The sequence below is a fragment of the Paramisgurnus dabryanus genome, chromosome 4, assembly GCF_030506205.2.
Source record: "Paramisgurnus dabryanus chromosome 4, PD_genome_1.1, whole genome shotgun sequence".
NCBI classification, from domain to species: domain Eukaryota; kingdom Metazoa; phylum Chordata; class Actinopteri; order Cypriniformes; family Cobitidae; genus Paramisgurnus; species Paramisgurnus dabryanus.
The window spans coordinates 44,339,526-44,358,539 of NC_133340.1; the positions used below are offsets into that span (position 1 = coordinate 44,339,526).

Sequence of the window (19,014 nt, forward strand, 5' to 3'; positions counted from 1 at the left end):
TGTTCTTCTTTGGTTTTAAATGTAGCTTGCAGAAATATCCTGCGCCATCGGCTGGTAATATATAGTATTACATCTATTAAAATAATCAAAAACCTGTAATAACGTGTTGATTTAAAAAATATTCTTAAGAATTGATTTGGGGAAATGAAAAGGTTTATAAAATAGACAAAATTAACTATAGAACAGTTTTGGACAAATAACCTAAACTGATGTTATGGAGTTGCTCTCATCCCTAACAACAGAGGGCGACATGTTGCCATTTTTAGCAGACAACACAATTGGCGTGTTCGACTTCATGCGACGATGCGCTGAACTGTCGACATATGCCATATTATGCCATTGAGGTATCGCGAGAGCTATTCAAAAGCATAGCGTTCGAGTCGTGCGCGCGATACTTGATGTCATATTCTGACCTGTCTGCGCATCACCGCATGAAGTCAAACACGTTTTGTCTCTCGTGAAACTGAACAGCATGGCAACTATGGAAGCACGTAAAGTGATTGTTTACGGAGGTAAAGGAGCTCTGGGTACAGCATGTGTACATCACTTCAGAGCTAAAAACTGGGTGAGTTGCATATGCTTTCGTCTTAACCCAAATAGAATACATGTGCTTGGTAATAATAACCTAAATGTCATCACATGCTTTACATGTACTTCTCATGCTTGTATACTTAAATCTATCTATAAATTAAATATCTTGTTAGCTAGATGTATTTAAAATTGACAACGTCAGTGCAGTTATATGCTTTTTATGTTTTTGCAGTGGGTTGCCTCTATTGATCTTAATGCCAATGAAGATGCAAATGCCAACGTTACTGTTCAGATGACAGAGTCCTTCACTGAGCAGGCCAGCCAGGTACAGTTACTGCCCACCCAGACATTTGATTTAAGAAATATTTAAATACATTCACTGGAAAACGAATGTATACAACTTACGGTAAAAAATGTTCCACATCTAACATAAAGTTCACTGTTTGTGTTACATGCACTACACAGTTTTCAAAAACAGTGGCACAATAAATTTAGATCCAGCATAGGACACTTATATCCGAACTGTATAATTGTTTATGCATTAAGAATTTGACTGTTCTGTATTTCTTAGAAATTATTGTGTTTCTGTCTTAATTTCTATCTGAATCAGGTGACAGCTGATGTCGGCGAGCTGTTGGGTGAAGAGAAGGTGGATGCCATCTTGTGTGTGGCCGGAGGTTGGGCAGGGGGCAGTGCCAAAGCCAAAGGTTAGTGCACACATGGTACATAAGCAGACTTTAAAGCACTTCATTGTGATTATGTATATTATATGTTGTGCAGTATGATGACCATTCTCCCTGGGTTTCAGCTCTTTATAAGAATGCTGATCTGATGTGGAAGCAGAGTGTGTGGACCTCCACGATTTGCAGTCACCTAGCAACCAAACATCTGCGAGAAGGTGGGCTGCTAACACTGGCAGGGGCTAAAGCAGCACTGGGCCCAACGACAGGTATGTGTGCTTATAATTTCAGCCAGGGTCTGTAATACAACAAATAGTAAAGACTGTACACTTATTGCTCTGTCGCTCTCAATCCAGGTTGTATTGGTTATGGTATGGCCAAAGCAGCAGTACACCAGTTGTGTCGGAGTCTAAGTGAAGAAAAAAGTGGTCTTCCCCATGGGTCCGCTGCAATAGCAATACTTCCGTAAGGAATAACTTGATGACTAACATGTTTTAACCATAAAGTAAAAATTTTCACTGATGACTCATTATTAATACATTTAGAGTTACTTTGGATACGCCTATGAACAGGAAATTCATGCCAGATGGTGATGTCAGTTCTTGGACACCACTAGAGTACATAACAGAGTAAGTGTGTGCATTTTGCTTTTAGTCAGTACTTGGTGAGTTGGTGTGGATGTGCAGAGCTGTGATGGGTTTTCTGCGTTCTAGGTTATTCTATAAGTGGACTACAGGAATAGACAGACCTCCTTCAGGAACCCTGATGCAACTTGATACTGCAGATGGAAAGACGGTGGCTACACCAGTGCCATGATGGACATAGCGTGTGTGCAATTAACCTTCAAAAGACACAATTGTTCACAATACTGTTTGTGTGTGGCACTTTTTATCTCATTGCTTGTGTACTTGTAAATATGACATCAAAACATCATATGTTCTGTTCTTTATAAAAAAAGTTAAATACATACAATAGAAACGTTAAAGAGAGATACATAAGATGAAATAGCAAAGTAATATACAGTTTAGTTTTGATAAGTTTTGCTTGTGCAACATTTCAAGGTCTTTTTGAATAACACTGGCTGCTTCTGACCATAGGAGGGCGCTGATGGTTAATTTAATTACAGGTTCTCTTTTGGGTCCATGCAGTAAAAATGTAATTACGCTATGATCAGACTGGAATAACAAGTCAGCATTAAGAAAGAGTGCATTTTAATGTGCTAAAGTAATGCAGCTTTTCTGTTTATAAACTAGGCTTTATTGTAACACAGTATAAGTAATTCGGGTAATAATAACGTGACAAAGAAGAAAGAAAAAGCTGCTAATACAGTGTACACACTTTCTCAGTTTTTTTGTAAATCAATACTGAAGTGCTGGAGTATATGCTGCTGATTTATGGTACTGGCTTGAACTCTTGATTTAGATGATACTGTATCTGCAGCTTTGAAGCGTTTTAAAGAAAGAGTTCCTGCCAAAATAAATTTAATCACCCTTATGCATAACTAAATCTTGGTTTCGTTGTTTTTTTTTTTTTTTGCCTCTGTGTATCTTCTCTCCTGTTCTACCTCATTCAGTCCTCCTAGATTAGCATCTAACTTATATGAAGTGGCTGTCTTATAATGTGAAACCACAGTGATGTTTGCTTTTGGATCTGCAGAAAGTGTGTACCTAGAAGCAAATGGAATATGGCTGTACTTCATCAGTAACACTGCAGTGGTATTCAATTGATGCTCAGCTGTCAATAAAACATTTCTCACCAGTACACTATTACAGACCTGAGCTGTTGACAGATCATTGATCGGTCCCTTTACACCAAATACTGGATTTTTTTGTTTTTTCTCTGTGTTCCTCTAACTTAGATTGGTAACGTATGTTCTAGCCACACCAAGGGAATGCAAGACTCAACAAATGTATATTTTAATTGCACTTTGCATAAAACCATCTCAATTGCGGTTATATAATTGAGCTTCCTGAGAGGGTGCAAAACACCAGATGCTTTGTATTACTCAGCTGCATCGTCATGTTTACATAAGTTTAGAGTTTTGTATTTAGGATTTTTATGGTTTTAAGCTTATTTTGATTTATGCAACATGGGTATGATGAGTATGGACAATTGTTTTTTTTTTTTATGAAAATGCAACTTACTTTACAGGACCTGATGAATGATCCATGAAGTTAGTTGTTAAGTCAACAGACACTTAAAATCAGAAGTGGACATATTTTTGTGATTTTCAGATTTGTTGAATATTTTTGGTTTATCAAACATTAATCTGTCTCATTTAATGTTGCAAAATATTTCCCAAATTGTGTTTTTTTATGCTTTTAGGGTTGTATTTTTATTAGGCATATTTTTAAGCATAACATAAATGTTACAATTAATAATGAGATTTTGAGACACAAATTCATCATCAACTTCATCATATCATAATGTTTGAAAACTCACAAATAAACTAAAACCTCACCTGATTTTTCTCAGTCGTTTTAAAGCATTTCTTAGATCAGAAATAATTTTCAACCTCCACATCAAGTCACTTGTGCACAACATAAAAGCATGTCATTTTTTTAGACGAACTGCAAATCCTTTGGTACAATCATACAGATGATTATGTACAATTTTCTGTTCACTATACAAGGCATGTCATGCAAAATGATTGACCTTTGTATCATAATCTGTTACTGTAAGCATGTTTCCATAGTTTTTTTAGTCTTTTGTAAATGTGAACTAAATTGCTGTCAAGTGAATCTTGAACACAAAATTTTATATTTCTTACAGTGTACAGTGAACCTTTCTAATTTTGTAATTTTTTATTTGTACTGTAAAATAAGATTCAAAATGTAATTTTTTTACTGAAAAAAAGGTGAAAATGTTTATATCAGAACAAAATACTGAAACTTATAATTGTGTACACTTGGTATGTTGACAACATGGCTAAACATTTCTTGTTCATGAAAAATGACACAAGGTCATTTTGATAACAGACTAACTGCTGAGATGAATTTAGGTGAATCTTTTGCAGGACATCCATGATGTTTTGCAGTTTGTAAGATTTGTGAATTGAAATTTGTAAAAATGATTTGAAAGGCTCTAAAGCGACTTAGAAACACTGTAAAGTTCGAACATTGCTATGCTGCCACTCAAACTACTTTTTAACATGAACTACTCTTCATTTCTGAGTGTAATCAATTATTCATTTATTTATTCGTAATATTTCTTCTACTGGGTGTTTTTTTTACATTAGACATTAGAAAAATTCAAAAGCGCACGTTTTTATATAGTTTTATAATACACTTTACAAAAAACTTTATCAACCAACATATTTATCAATTCTGTGGTTGGATTATATTTGGAGAATTGTTTAATAATTTCAAATTTTTGAAATGGTGATGTATTGCAGCAACAGCAAGAAAACTGAAAAAAATATTTCTCTCTCTCTCTCTCTCTCTCTCTCTCTCTCTCTCTCTCTCTCTCTGCCTGATATCAGGCAGGCCAGCCCATAATTTCAGAGCTGAAAGAACGAGGTCATTGAGTTGCTGTTGCTACAGCAACATCACATCTAAAGAATAGTGAATGGTAAGAGCATCCAGCAAACTGAACTGAAGTTGTGTTTGTATTACTCCTGAGTAGATGAGTGTGTGCTGTCATTCTTCTTTTTTCCACTTTACTCCTCATTTCTATAATGTTCAAAAACAGATTAGAATCTAATTCCTAATTAAGACCTCTCATTTCTGCTCTCTTTTTTCTGGTAATTTGTCATTAAAACCCTTAATGAGTTTTTTTGTGTGAATGTCTGTCATTGTAACACATTTTTGTATTTATGTATATTTGTGTATGTATGTATGCATGTTTATTTGTGTGTAGGTAGGTAGGTAGGTAGAGAGATAAATAGATAGATAGATAGATAGATAGATAGATAGATAGATAGATAGATAGATAGATAGATAGATAGATAGATAGATAGATAGATAGATAGATAGATAGATAGATAGATAGATAGATAGATAGATAGATAGGCAGAGAGGTAGAGTGAGCGAGAGGTAGAGTGAGCGAGAGAGAGAGATGCATCTGCTATTGAAGCATAGTGTGGGGGTTGTTTTCAGCATGAAATTCTGCTTAAGGAACAAGACACCTTAGTATTTTATATCTTACACAATTTTATTTCTCTGGTAAAGTATGTGGTTTTAAAGTGCTTTAAAACAAGTGTTACTGGAGAGGCAAGTGACACATTCATTAAGAATAGGACTGTTGCATGTGATATGTGATTGTATTGTAATAAATGGTTCAATATTTGTGTGCATTTCATCACAGGTGTTTACAGTAAGACAGCAGGAGCGATGATGAGTATGAGTTTTCTTGCATTTTGTGTGTGTGTGTGTGTAGTTTCTCCTATATATTGTGCAGTGTCTGGGAATTATTTTTAGGGAATCTGAAGTTGCATTAATATTTAATCAAAAGATTCAACAATGAAACCCATGTGGATCTCCTCCCCTCTCCCTCCTTCTCTCTTGCTGTCTATCTGTCTGTCCTGTATTTTCTCTTCATCTTTGAATGTACACATATGTATGTGTGTGTGTGTGTGTGTGTGTGTGTGTGTGTGTGTGCGTATGTGCGCGCGCGCGTGTGTGTGTGTGTGTGTGTGTGTGTGTGTGTGTGTGTGTGTGTGTGTGTGTGTGTGTGTGTGTGTGTGTGTGTACATACACTCAAACATGGTACTCAAAGTAATTGCTTGTGCAGGGTCAGGGTGAGCAATGTCTACTCTAAATGATGAGCAACATCCTTTGACATTCATTATGATCTCACTGTACTTATCTTGGCTGATATTAGCTGAATCAAGTTTATACTCCATTTAATTATTTATCTTTGTGGTCTTTCATTTCGTTAGTCGTTTGGAGGCATTTAAAAATACGCAAAATAAATATAAATAATTTTGGTTAACATGAAGCAACAGTTAAAGAACATGTCCTTTGTGGAAGATCAGCTTATGATATGGAAATTAATTGAAGTTTTAAATGTGTCTGTCATTGACAATCCCAGCCCATCGACAAACAAAAGCGTGACAACGAAATACCTGTGTTTTGCCTACATGTTGAAATGCTTTCTTTCAAGTTAAAATGAGTACTGCATATGCTACAGGCAATGTGTTAAAGAGGCTAAAATAGTTTGAAAAGTGATAAACGTTTATGCACATAATGTAATTTTTTGCATAAAATATTATGATTTAAAAAAGGCTACCTGGAAACAACCAAAACGCCACATGATGACTCCAAAATGACCTAGTATTGCATGTTTTGATGTTTACTTCTAATGCAAATTAAATTAAATTATTGCAACATAGCCTTCATAAAACATTGTCCAGATAATGAATATAAAGGTTTTAATTTCTTTTAATTTTTATAACTAATCAAATAAATAAAATGTGTGCTTTATTTTTGGGCTTTTCTCATGTGCAAGCAGTGAACTGTTTTAAAAGTCTTGTGTATATTGTATATTTAATTTTTAAAAAGGTGATGTTAATTTCAGTGCATCTTTACATTTGCCATGTTCTCCTTTTCTCATTTTATTACATGACTTTACAAGATAGTATAAAACCAAACGATCCATGTTATCCCAGCATGATTTAAGAAAGTTTCATAGACTGTATTGTGTGCTTCAGTCAAAGCAAGAAAATGTATATTTTGGTACAGCCTGTTCAGGTTTACATATAGAACAATAATACCCTCTCATGTTTAAGACAGTCTTATCAACACACTCCTCTCAGTCCTGGAAGGCCCTGGCATTTGCTATTAACCAAAGGGAAATCAGAGAGTGACATCTTGTGGTCATCTTTGATGAAGTCAAGTCACTATAGAGACAGGAGGAAAATTGATAAATACAAAGACATGTATATAGAGCCCTCTCATTATCCTGATCTCTCGCTCTCTCTCTTCATTTATACAGCGGTGGAGTGGGTAAATTCCATTCCTTTAGACCCCCTCTCCCCCTCTTCCTTCCCCATGAGACACAACGCACACAAAGAGCCCAGCAACCACTCTCATTAACTGACCTGTAGGGGGAGGGGGATGTGTGTGTGTGTGTGTGTGTGTGTGTGTGTGTGTGTGTGTGTGTGTGTGTGTGTGTGTGTGTGTGTGTGTGTGTGTGTGTGTGTGTGTGTGTGTGCATATCTACTCTTATTCACCTCAAAGTATACCTATGGCTTGCATTGTGTCCTTAGACAGAAAATATGTAAATACTGAAATACCAATCAGTACAGTATGTGTGTGTGTGTCTGTGTTACTCTACAGTGTTTTGTAAAAAAAGAAGGAGTGTCTTGGTTTTAGCCATGGGAAAAAGAAACTAAGAGAAAAAGAAAGTGAAGAAGGAGGTGAACTCTTGGGGCCCTGGTTCCCCTCTAAAACAAGAGAGTAATACAATCCAGATGTACTCTCTCTCTCTCTCTCTCTCTCTCTCTCTCTCTCTCTCTCTCTCTCTCTCTCTCTCTCTCTCTCTCTCCATGTTTATCATATTTTATTTTTATTATTCTCTTTCCATAAGATTGCCTGCGAGAAATAGTTTTATAGTAGAAATGTTACTGTAAAGTCTGAAAAATTTAATAAAATGTAAAGATCGGAAAATGTGTATGCATCTAAACATTGGTAGAGAGAGAGAGAAGTAGAGAGAGAAGAGAGATAGAGCTTGTATGTATGTGGGAGAGCAAGTCTCTTGTGTGAGTCATAAAGAAAGATGGAAAAATACAAGTAGAGAAACACTGACACTAAACACACAGCAGCCTCTAGTCGCAACTCTGCATTGGGATTGTGCAATGCTGTATTTTATGCTATAGTTACATTTACATTGATTATGCATTTTTACAGACGCAATTTTATCCAAAGCGATTAACAGTGCATCTCTTTAATCCGTTGCTATGTATGTGTGTGATCGAACTCATGCCACGTGTTTTGCTAACGCAATGCCGTTCACACACTGAGCTACAGTAACTTACAGTTGTGTGTCACTGGTGACATGTATGTACAGGTTATCTGCATACAAGCAATGTGACAGATAACAGTAATTGCATTCCATTAAATGTATCTGTAATTGACCAACTTGTCAGACTCTACTGTAAGTAAAGACCCTCCAATTTACATAAGCCCCTCTCTTCTCCACCTCCCTCCCTCCTCTTTCCCCCTTCCCCTCCTAAAGTCCTCCCTCCCTCCCCCTCTGCACTCCGCTCATCTCTCCCCTCACAGCAAAGCCCGCGCGTGATTTGACAGTCGCATCTCTCCGTGTCCGCGAGCGTGCGCGTGTATGTTTACGATCGTCGTGCTCCACGTGCGGCGTGTTGATGCGCTCCTCGCGCGCTGTCGGTAACAGAAACCATGACCGGCGCGCCGCGCGACCCTTTCTACTCTTCTCCGTTCGGTCCATTTTACCGAAGACACGCGCCCTACCCGGTGCAGCCAGAGTACCGGATGCATGAGCTCAACAAACGGCTCCAGTCCCGGCCCGAGGTAAGTGATCACTAAGAATTAAACAATAGCCGGCAAAAGATGATAAGATTTATTTTAACTATGTGATCAGATATACATTTATAATAAAGCAATTTGTAAAAGACAGCAGGCTAAATCTTAGTATAGCCAAATTTAACACACAACAGATCAATTAAGAACACTTTAAAATAATGTTTTAGATATACATTAACATCAGTTAATCGGTTAACATGAACTAATAGTGATCATTAGTGTGATAGCATAACCTTCAACATTAATGGGACATTAACATTTATGGAAAAACAAGTGAACAAGTGTATGTTCACAATTTAATATTGCTTGGTTGTTATTTTATGAATCACATCCTTAGTGTTACTTACTGTATTCATTTTAACCATAGTGTATCCAACGATTTGTTTATTTACAGTACATATTAATAGATTCCTTTTTCTTTCCTTCATCAAAGAAAGCTCTAACTATTTAATCATAAACTATATTTATTCAAAGACTTACATTAGATTAGATATGACTTACATTAGATTATGGCTGAGTGCACAGCACTGGATTTTTGTTCTTCTTCTTTTTGCAGTGGTATGATACCAATTGTGCTATTAATTAAAAGTTACTATAAAGTTATTATCATTAAATAACTAGTGGTTCTTTAAAACAAAAACAGCAATATAATGTGGTGTAGTGTTTATGTTCTAGTGTGATTAGGTTACACTTTATTGGGTTTAAACTGTAACTTAATTTTACAGTGGCTTTGTTACACGTTACATGTACATAATTAAATGCAACTAACCCCAAACCAAACTTTAATCCTAACCCTAGCTCTACAGTCAGGAAGTGTTGTTAATCATTATTACTTAGTGCAATACACTGTATAATTAAACTGTAACAAGAACACCTTAAAATAAAGATAATCCTTTATAGTAATGTGCCCTCATTACAGTGTAATTATTACTAAGTAATATTAATTAACATTTACTTTGTATAAAGTTAGGGATGGTTGCTTGTAATGGTATGTAATGTGCTTTATGTAACCCTAGTAATTACATGTCTCATGGGTAACACTTAACAATAAGGTTGTATTAGTAAACATTAATAAGTGCATTAACTAACACGAACAAAGAATGAACAATATAGTTTTTAGCATTTATTAATTTTTGTTAATGTTGGTTATGTTAATACAGTTGTTCATGTTAGTTCATGGTGCATCAACTAATGTTAACAGCTACAACATTTAATTGTAAAAATGTATTAGTGAATGCTAAAATTAAAATGAACTACCATAAAAAAAATGCTGTAGAATCACGAATATTTCATGTTAGCTAATGCATTAACTAATTGTTAACAAATACCACCTTATTGTAAGGTGTTACTATTACATTTAACAAAGCACACAATTAAATAAAGTGTAACTGTGGTTTAGTTTGGCTCTTGTATAATCTCCATAATAAAAAGAGGGAACAAAAGTGCACTGTAACCAATATCATTTGTAAACGACTTTTCAAAAGAGCATAGATCTTCTTCCCCACTAGGTCAAAATTTAAATTGCAGTGCAAGCTAATATTTGCTTTTCTCGATGCCATTGATGCACATGCAAAAATAATCTGCAATAAACTGAACACATGGAAAATTGCCTCCGCTCGGAGAGAGAGCAATGCGAATAACAGAAAGCAAGAAAAACGTATCAGCAGAGGTATTGCAATTTGATGGATAGCGCTAAGAGAGACTGAACTACTGGAATGATGACCAATAGAAATATCCCTTAACACTGTAACGAATTGCACAGGTTTAAGAGCTTTCAAAATACAGTTTATTGCGGATTATCGTGTCCGATATGATCAAGCGAATCTCAATAGTGGAGCAGCAGTTGTTGGCTGGACCTAGGTGAAAATGGTTGCATTTAATGGGGGGCGAGTTGACCTTGGGTGTGTGTTTATGATAAACAGAGTGCTTTGAAATAATAACCACTGCACCAAGCCTAATCATGGTCATTTTTGGGTCACATTCTGTGTCTGTGCATTAATGTGTAATCCTGCAGGACTGTGATATTCTCTGGTGGGATGCATTCTGTACTGAGTTCTTTGAAGAGGATGCCACATTAACGCTCTCGTTTTGCCTGGAGGAGGGACCCAAAACGTACAGTAAGTATGTAAAGGGTTGTGTCCACCATAGACTTGAGAAGAACACGTCAATACATGTCACATAAGTATTTAAATAGCAGATTATTAAACCTTTACACATGGAACATTCAACCTAAGTTGAGATGGTGTCTACCTGATCCTTGCACTGATTAATTATTAACAATCGAATTAAGCAGGATAAGATTTGCACCTGAGAGAAAATATGTAATTTAGGATGTGTGTATGAGCATTCCATGCAAGATTCCCATAAACTATTTACGTATGAAAATCCATACACTGCGAAGGCGCCTCTATCATTTTATCTCGTTCTCTTTCTAAGAGAGAGACTGTGAATTTGGATTAATTTAAGCTTGTTTGGAGTTCGACAGGCAGACAGTTGTGGTGGATTTCACATTCTCATTCATTCTTTATTCACTGTGGTGAGATTTGATTGACAGGTCTGGGGTGTTCAAATAAATATAGGCCTGCAGACTTCACACACCTCCACTGCAGTGATTGACAGCTCCAGAGCACTAACTGTTCTGTGCACACGCTCAGCCTGCTGGACTTAATGCCTGCGGCTCTATTCAGTAGCCTGTTTGTTTCTAACTCTTAGGGGACCACACACAGAGACACACACACACATACACGTGCATTTATAGTTGCCAGTTGGGGTGTTTGGCCACTATGCCACTTAACTTTCTGAGTCTTTTCATCATATGGGCGTAAAAACCAAACACTTGCAAAAGGACTTCATACCACTTCCTTCCCTCCCGCTTGGTAATAAACAAACACACTGATATCTTCAGAATTCGATTGCCCTCTCCTCACATATTTATTTCATCCATTCCTTCTTTTCCAGCCATCGGCCGCACCCTCATCCCTCGATACTTTAGTTCTCTGTTTGAAGGAGGAGTCTATGAGTTGTTTTTCGAGCTGAAACAAACAAAGGAGTCGTTCAACAACTCAACTATTACTGTCGATTCCCATCACTGTACTATGACCACACAACACGGAAAACCGACATTCACGAAGGTACGGTGCACACACATGCAAGCGCACACTCACAGAAATGTGCCTCTACCTTCTCATTTTGAGCACTAATGTATTCCTCATTGTGAATTCTGGGCTGAAACTGCACAAAACAAAAAAGGAAAATATAACCCCCGCTCCCTCTCTCTCTCTCTCTCTCTCTCTCTCTCTCTCTCTCTCTCTCTGCTTTCTCCTCTCTCTCTTTTTCACACAAACCACTTTTTTTCTCAGTCCTGTGGATTTATGCTCCAGAATACTAGGATGATCTGCTAGTTACACTGTTGTGACATCTCTAATATGATCTCATTAAGTGCATTACAGTTAATTGTTATAAAATGGTATTGCTTCTGTTGAATTAGTATTAAATATATACAAGTTTGTAAGACAGCTGGAATGCATAATTTCTAGCAATTGGACTGAGTGTCCTATGCAATATTCATATGATACACCATTATAGGATGCAAAATCTTCCACCTGTCACTTAACGGGAGTGAGTTTTGTCCAACTTTGCTCTTTGTATATGAACATTTGTGAATTAAATATTGATCTGTATGGTGTAGTTATACAGATACTGTTCCCAAATGTGTGTGTGTGTGTGTATACCAAAGGCATTGATCAGAGCATGTCTGCTGGGATTACATCCCTCCCGTTGCTATGCCAACCTTGCAGCTACCCTCCGTTCCCCCGGCAACAGAATGTTGGGGTTCAGAGTTCCACACAAAGAATCCAGCTTGAGCTGAAAATACTGCTTTAATGAGAGAACTGTGTAATTTGATTTGATTTCAATTAATGAAAAACCAAAAGTAATTAAAAGTAATGTTTTTCACTGCTCAGGTCACTGTTTGATTGTGTCATTTAAAAGATAATAAAGTGAATATGGAAGATTATCTCTCTTTTTTCCTTACAGTGTGGAAATTGACATAGCAAATCATTTTTAATCAAGCCAAGTATAATTGAAGGGGCATTAATTAAAAAAACACACACACATACTTGATTCTGTTCTTGTTTCTTCACAGGTGTGTACTGAAGGTCGTCTAATTCTTGTGTTCACCTTTGATGACCTCATGAGAATCAAAACATGGCACTTTACCATCACACACTACAGTGAGCTCATTCCTCGCAGTGTTTTGGCTGTTAACGTGAGTTGCTTTTCATATCAAGTATATTTTATAGTTCTAAATATTCCCTGTACAAGATAACCTGGATGATCTTTTACAGAACATATTCCAATATTGGCCGGATACTGTATCCCACAATACTGTAATCTGCAATGCGCTCGAATTGACTTTCCATATACTGTGTGCCAAATGAACCAAAAGTAATATATCCTGCAGACTCAATATTTGATCAGACCGACAAGAATAAGATGCTTTTACATCAAATTGGAAGAAAAATGTAAAATAACCAATTTTTTTTTGTTCTGGCATAAATGGATTTCAATTTGAATGTTTTTGGGACAACTATACAGATACATAGACTGATTAGTTAGGACATTTTTATACAAAATGTAATGATTTTTTTTCATTCTGAACACTTGTGAGGTCATATGGAACAATGTAGAATGTAGCAAAATTTGTACATGCTGCATAGTATACAACGTTTGAAAGCATATATTATTCAAATTAGTATGCAAGTTATTATCATATTATTATTAAAAGTTATTATTATATAGTCAGTGGCTCTCACATGAGTCATGCACATTTTTGCTATTTAATGTATGTTGTCTATTAATTTTTTTTCACATTAAATGTGTACAAGACTCTGAGCAATTTTATGCAAATGTCAAGCTTACCATAAAAAACTGTACTGATAGCTGAGATGTCAATATTTAGTGCCCTAAATACCAATGTGATGTTAAACTTTTTTTTTAATGATTTTCCATAGATAAGTGTAGCTTTCAGAAATTTCAGATCCATAACGTTGTTTATTCCTCATAAATGCACACATTAGTTTTTTTTTTAAGTAAAATAATTTTTTTTTTTTTTTTTTGAAGAACCGTCCCTCCATTTGTTAGGCATTATCACTTCTGGTTTGGGCATTTTAATTCACAGTATTCCTACAAAGAATGTTGGATGTCTCCCAAAAACATGTGTCCTTTTTTGTCACATCCATAACACTTGTTAATTTATCTTATCTAAAACAGAAAACACTAGTATAGATATTTTTCTGATGTTCGGTTTAGGAAAATATAAACAGATGGTTTAATATACTGGTAATAAAGACATTCTGTTCGAATTTATATTTTAATGTTTGACAAAAACTGTCCATAAAGCTGAAATTGCTCATAATAGCCTACAATATAAACTTTCATTCAAGAATAATTAAAAAAATCTTTTCTATGTTTGAATATTATTAGATTTTAAGTTATGCAGGTTATTTGTATGTTAGCACACAAGGCATCTTGAAATGGATTCACAGGTAACAGGTTGTAGTCGAACAAAATGTATTTCAGCCCTTTTATCAATCAAGGTAAAAGCATCCAAACCTTTTAACTAAGCTGTCAGGATGTTGCTATGGAAACATATCCTGTAATGAATTAGAGTTCTATCTGGATGAAGCACAAAATAAGTGAGAAAATAAATGGACTTGTGCGTGTGTGCGTGTATGTCTTTGTTAGGCACAAGACCCTGGAGCTCTGGAACAACTGTCCAAAAACGTCAGTCGAGTGGGACTTACCAACCTCACACTGAACTACCTCAGAGTATGTTACTGTACAATCACACAAATGCTCACTCTCATGCAGATTTCCATTAAATTAATTTATAAATATATAATTTTGTATACATTGTCGTATGTGTGTAGTTGTGTGTGATCTTGGAGCCAATGCAGGAGTTGATGTCTAGGCATAAGACATACGGACTGAGTCCCAGAGACTGCCTGAAGACCTGCCTTTTTAATCAGTGGCAGAGAATGACAACACCACCAGGTCTCTCTCTCTCTCTCTCTCTCTCTCTCTCACTCACACAAAAACACACACATACACACTGCCCAGTTCAAGTCTCACTCTCCTACATTCTTCAGTACATCTCTTGTTTCATGGCCTCACTTAGCTTTCTTTCTCTTTAAAAAAAAACAGTCTGTTTGAAAGGATTAATACGACAAAAACAGCATTGTTTGTGTGCTCGCCCCCAGCCTTTAATTTCATTCTGTTGTGTTTTTAAGAGCTACACAAAGTCATTAAATTTACAGTAGTTTGCTTCATACATTGTAAACATATTTTATATTCCTTATTAACATTTCAAAGTGCTGAGCACAAGCTGTTAAGGGTTTTGTGATCTACATTAATTACTGAAGGCTTTGACCTTGCATTGTTATTTATGTTGTTTTACAGCACTTTTTTAAAAAATAACTACCTCCTGCTGTTCTGTGACAGTAATTCATTTTCTCTGCTGAACAATGTGCTTATTGTTTTATCAGACAGCGCTGTTTTTCTCTCTTCATTCTTTTCCTATATACTATTTTGCAACCTCATTACTAAATGAAGGAGTAAATGTATACTTAGTTCTCAGTTTGTGTACATTTGTGTCATGGTAAGTAATGCCTTTTGACTGTTGCCAATTCTTCAGTTTCAGTCGGACCCTCGCCCAACTTCAAGACAGAAATATTTCCCTCTAATCCAAAAAAAGGTATGTATGCTCATTTATGTAAGTTACAGTGTTTGCAAGGGTTTACTGTATAGATATTACTCAAACATTTAATATCTTAAGTATTAAAAATTGTTTCGCAAGTCCCTTCAGACCAAAGTCTGTTAAAAGCCTGTATTGAACGTCTGTGTTACCGGTCCTTCTCGCACCCGCCCCAAGTGGGACTTAAACTGCAGATTGGTCCGGAATGGGAGTTGGGTACTCTAACAAATAGGCTAAAGGCCATGACCACTAGTGTTTGTCGCTAAAGCACCACTTGAGGCCGGGGAGTGAGGATAGTTCACCCAAAAAAAGGAAATTCTGTCATCATTTACTCACCCTCATGTTGTTTTAAGCCGGTATGAGTTTCTTTATTCTAATGAACACAAAAGAAGATAATTTGAAAAATAATGGAAAACACAGTTGACATATCCATCGACTTCCATAGTAAAAAAAAACAAATACTATGGAAGTCAAGTCAAGTGTGCTTTCCATCATTTATTAAATTTTACTCTTTTGTGTTTAACAGAAAAATGATGCATGTTTGAAACAACATGAGTAAATTATGACAGGATTTTCATTTTTGGGGAAACTATTCCTTTAATTCATCCTGAACCTCCTGCATGGACTCGCAAACTCTATTTTGTAGAAAATTTCAGCTGTATGTATGTAATGTAATATTGTTTTGTTTTATAATTTACTTATATTTGAAAGGTAATTGATTTACATAAACTGACAAGAGTTTTCAGAATTCAAAGTGTAATATTCATTGCATAATTGGTACATGCAGCATTTACATTACATTCAGGCATTTAGCAGACAATTCATCCAAAGCGACTTACAAAGATTAGAAAACATTAAAGTGCGATTTGTCATATGGAAGCAATTATACAAGTACTTATACCAGGTTACTAGTTTTCATAATTCAGAAATAATACCTGTTGAGAGAGAGAGAGAGAGAGAGAGAGAGAGAGAGAGAGAGAGAGAGAGAGAGAGAGAGAGAGATATTGTTTATTTTTCATTACACATGCATCAAATGTATTCACACATATCTAAAGCCTAAAATCTAGGCTTACCTAAAACTAACACTATTGTTTTGGTGGCTTGCAACACTGATATTTCCTTTAGTTCTTCTCCATTATTATATGGCAATAAATATTGACAGAAAAATTATTGATATTAATTTAATTTGCAGAAATTATGGGTGTTTTAAAGCAGCAATATACAGTGTATTCATACCCTTCTGCACATCTCTGGTCAATACAGTGATGCATTCATCTACCCATCTTTTTGTTTGATGTTCACAACATTAATCAAAATCAGTGTTGATTCGTTTTCTGTTGGATGTTTGATTGACAGCAGAACCAGCCAAACCAGCAGCAAAGAGACGGAGAAGGAGGAACTCAGCTGGCAGCGCATCTAATAGCAGCACAGGAAACAGCAAAAAGCGCAGCCCAGCCAATAACTTCAGCCTGCCCTCACAGGTATGTCTACACACACACAATTCACACAAAGACACACATGCAGAAAAACAGTGGTTGAAATGACTGGACCTACATTAGACCTATAGACCTACAGTATACTGAGAGCTATAGTAACTATATATCGTATATATAAATAGGAAACATCTAGATGTCTTTAAATATGTGTGTATTTGCGTATATGTGTGTATGTCTGTGTGAATAAAACGACAAGGAATAAGCAATATAGAGAGGGAAAGACAGATAGCTAACCCATCTTAATTAATGTTTTTTCCAGATTGTAATATTTGTATGCATTGTATATTTATGTACAGTAAAATACATGAATTATATATGCTTTATTGTTTATGATTAGTCAAACTCAGTTTACAGTGTGATTATAATTTGTAGAGGAATTTTTAATATATAGTCATTTGTGCAGTCTGATTAATTGTTTGTAATTAAGACTAATTAGCCGTAATTGATTTGATGATAATTAGTATTGTCCGTCTCTGGTCCCCAGCCTAAACGTGTCGCCGGGGAAACGAGGGGTGGCGGGTGGCTGGAGGCGGAGCTTAGGTAGGTGAGTGACACATGCAGACAGTTATCACGCAGCATGTGCTGTCTTAACGAACTGCTTAGCAATGCAAATTTGGTAAATTAGCACATATGTTGTTATTTAGGTGTTCTCTATCTGAAACAATCCAATTAAAAAAGATAAGGTTGCAGACAAGGTTGTGTGCATGTGTATGTGTATGAGTGAGTATTGAACAAACCTTATACAGCACACTTTATTACATGCAAAAACATGAATCCTTATAATTTAGTCCTTTATATTTCTTGTAGTTTTGCACATTGTACTGTGTGCTTGCTTAAGCCCTATTATAAGTTTACTTTTGCCAAAAAACTGCAATAAATGTTTCTGTTTCTGTTGTTCTTCTCTTTCTACACCCCCGCCATTCTCATTCTCTCCCTTTCTCGCTCGACCCCCTGTGTCTCTGTTTATGTCAACTCTCTCTCTATCTCTCTCTCTCTCTCTCTCTCTCTCTCTCTCTCTCTCTCTCTCTCTCTCTCTCTCTCTCTCTCTCTCTCTCTCTCTCTCTCTCTCTCTCTCTCTCTCTCTCTCTCTCTCTCGCTGTAGGATGTGATGATGGTAGGGGAGCCCTCTCTAATGGGAGGGGAGTTGGGTGACGTGGATGAGCGTTTGATTACACGCCTAGAGAATGAACAATATGACCCTGTCAACGGTCTCCATGATGACGGTCTCCATGACTACACCAACTCACCGACACTTGGAAATGGGAGCTCCTAGAATGGCCAGCACCCTGGCAACCAGGACAGTAAGCCTGATACCATGGCAACGCAGCAGTTGGAGTAATGTGATCTGACAGTGGGTAGCTATGGCAACAGTGCTGTCAAGGGATAGGGGTATTTTGAACTGTTGAGGAGAAATTGCAGGAGATAAGGTGTGTGTATGAGTTTGTGTGTGCGTGTGTGTGTGTGTGTGTGTGTGTGTGTGTGTGTGTGTGTGTGTGTGTGTGTGTGCGCGCGTGCGTGCGTGTGTGTGTGCACGATTGTGTGCATGCTTGCATTTATGTTGGCGTGTCACATGGTATTTCATACTTCAAACGTACAGCTTTAATCGTTTGTTTGAGTATTCTCCCAAAAAGGACAGCTAATTGTTTTGGTGATCAGTTGGGTAAAGGCCCGGTGAAAGCCTTGTAAATATACAGATCTATCAGTTCATTTCAGAATTTTGATGTCTCAGCTTCATTCTGTACTGCATTGTTTGGTTTATCTGCAACAAGTAAATGAAAAAAATTCCCTTAGGGAATGCTATAGCGTTTTAATCATTAACTCAAATATCTTTATTGCCCTAAAGTTTAATGCATATTGTAAAACACATGCAGGTTTGTGCTGTTAATTGTGTATTTTATGTATGGTTTTCAATCATTTGCATTAATAAAATGTGTTTGGTTATGATATCAGACTAATGTCTTTCAATCAATGCAATGGCCTAATGGATATCACTACAAATAAAGGATAGAGTGAATTTCATTGATGTTATGCAAAACAATTTGAGGAGGCAGTAGATG

General features: G+C 36.3%; 2 protein-coding genes across 8 annotated transcripts; both read left to right on the plus strand.

Moving 5' to 3' along the window:
* Window positions 1-442: 442 nt before the first annotated feature.
* On the plus strand, window positions 443-2,717 carry qdprb.1 (quinoid dihydropteridine reductase b, tandem duplicate 1). Its single transcript, XM_065254746.1, has 7 exons — window positions 443-565; window positions 764-856; window positions 1,142-1,238; window positions 1,340-1,480; window positions 1,568-1,676; window positions 1,757-1,840; window positions 1,925-2,717. The coding sequence occupies exons 1-7, from the start codon at window positions 473-475 to the stop codon at window positions 2,025-2,027; spliced, it is 720 nt and encodes a 239-aa protein (XP_065110818.1). The 5' UTR covers window positions 443-472; the 3' UTR covers window positions 2,028-2,717.
* Window positions 2,718-8,409: 5,692 nt separating this feature from the next.
* On the plus strand, window positions 8,410-18,901 carry ldb2b (LIM domain binding 2b). Of its 7 annotated transcripts, none has more exons than XM_065254755.1 (10): window positions 8,410-8,695; window positions 10,722-10,824; window positions 11,666-11,838; window positions 12,852-12,974; window positions 14,453-14,536; window positions 14,638-14,761; window positions 15,402-15,461; window positions 16,821-16,942; window positions 17,442-17,497; window positions 18,060-18,197. In XM_065254755.1, exons 1-10 carry the CDS (start codon window positions 8,564-8,566, stop codon window positions 18,064-18,066), a joined length of 984 nt encoding a protein of 327 aa, XP_065110827.1. In that variant the 5' UTR covers window positions 8,410-8,563; the 3' UTR covers window positions 18,067-18,197. The 7 variants fall into 7 exon arrangements, with proteins under 7 accessions (XP_065110827.1, XP_065110824.1, XP_065110822.1 ...); XM_065254754.1 differs by having other exon boundaries at window positions 8,413-8,695; window positions 16,818-16,942; window positions 17,442-17,501; XM_065254753.1 differs by having other exon boundaries at window positions 8,413-8,695; window positions 16,818-16,942.
* The last annotated feature ends 113 nt before the right edge of the window (window positions 18,902-19,014 follow it).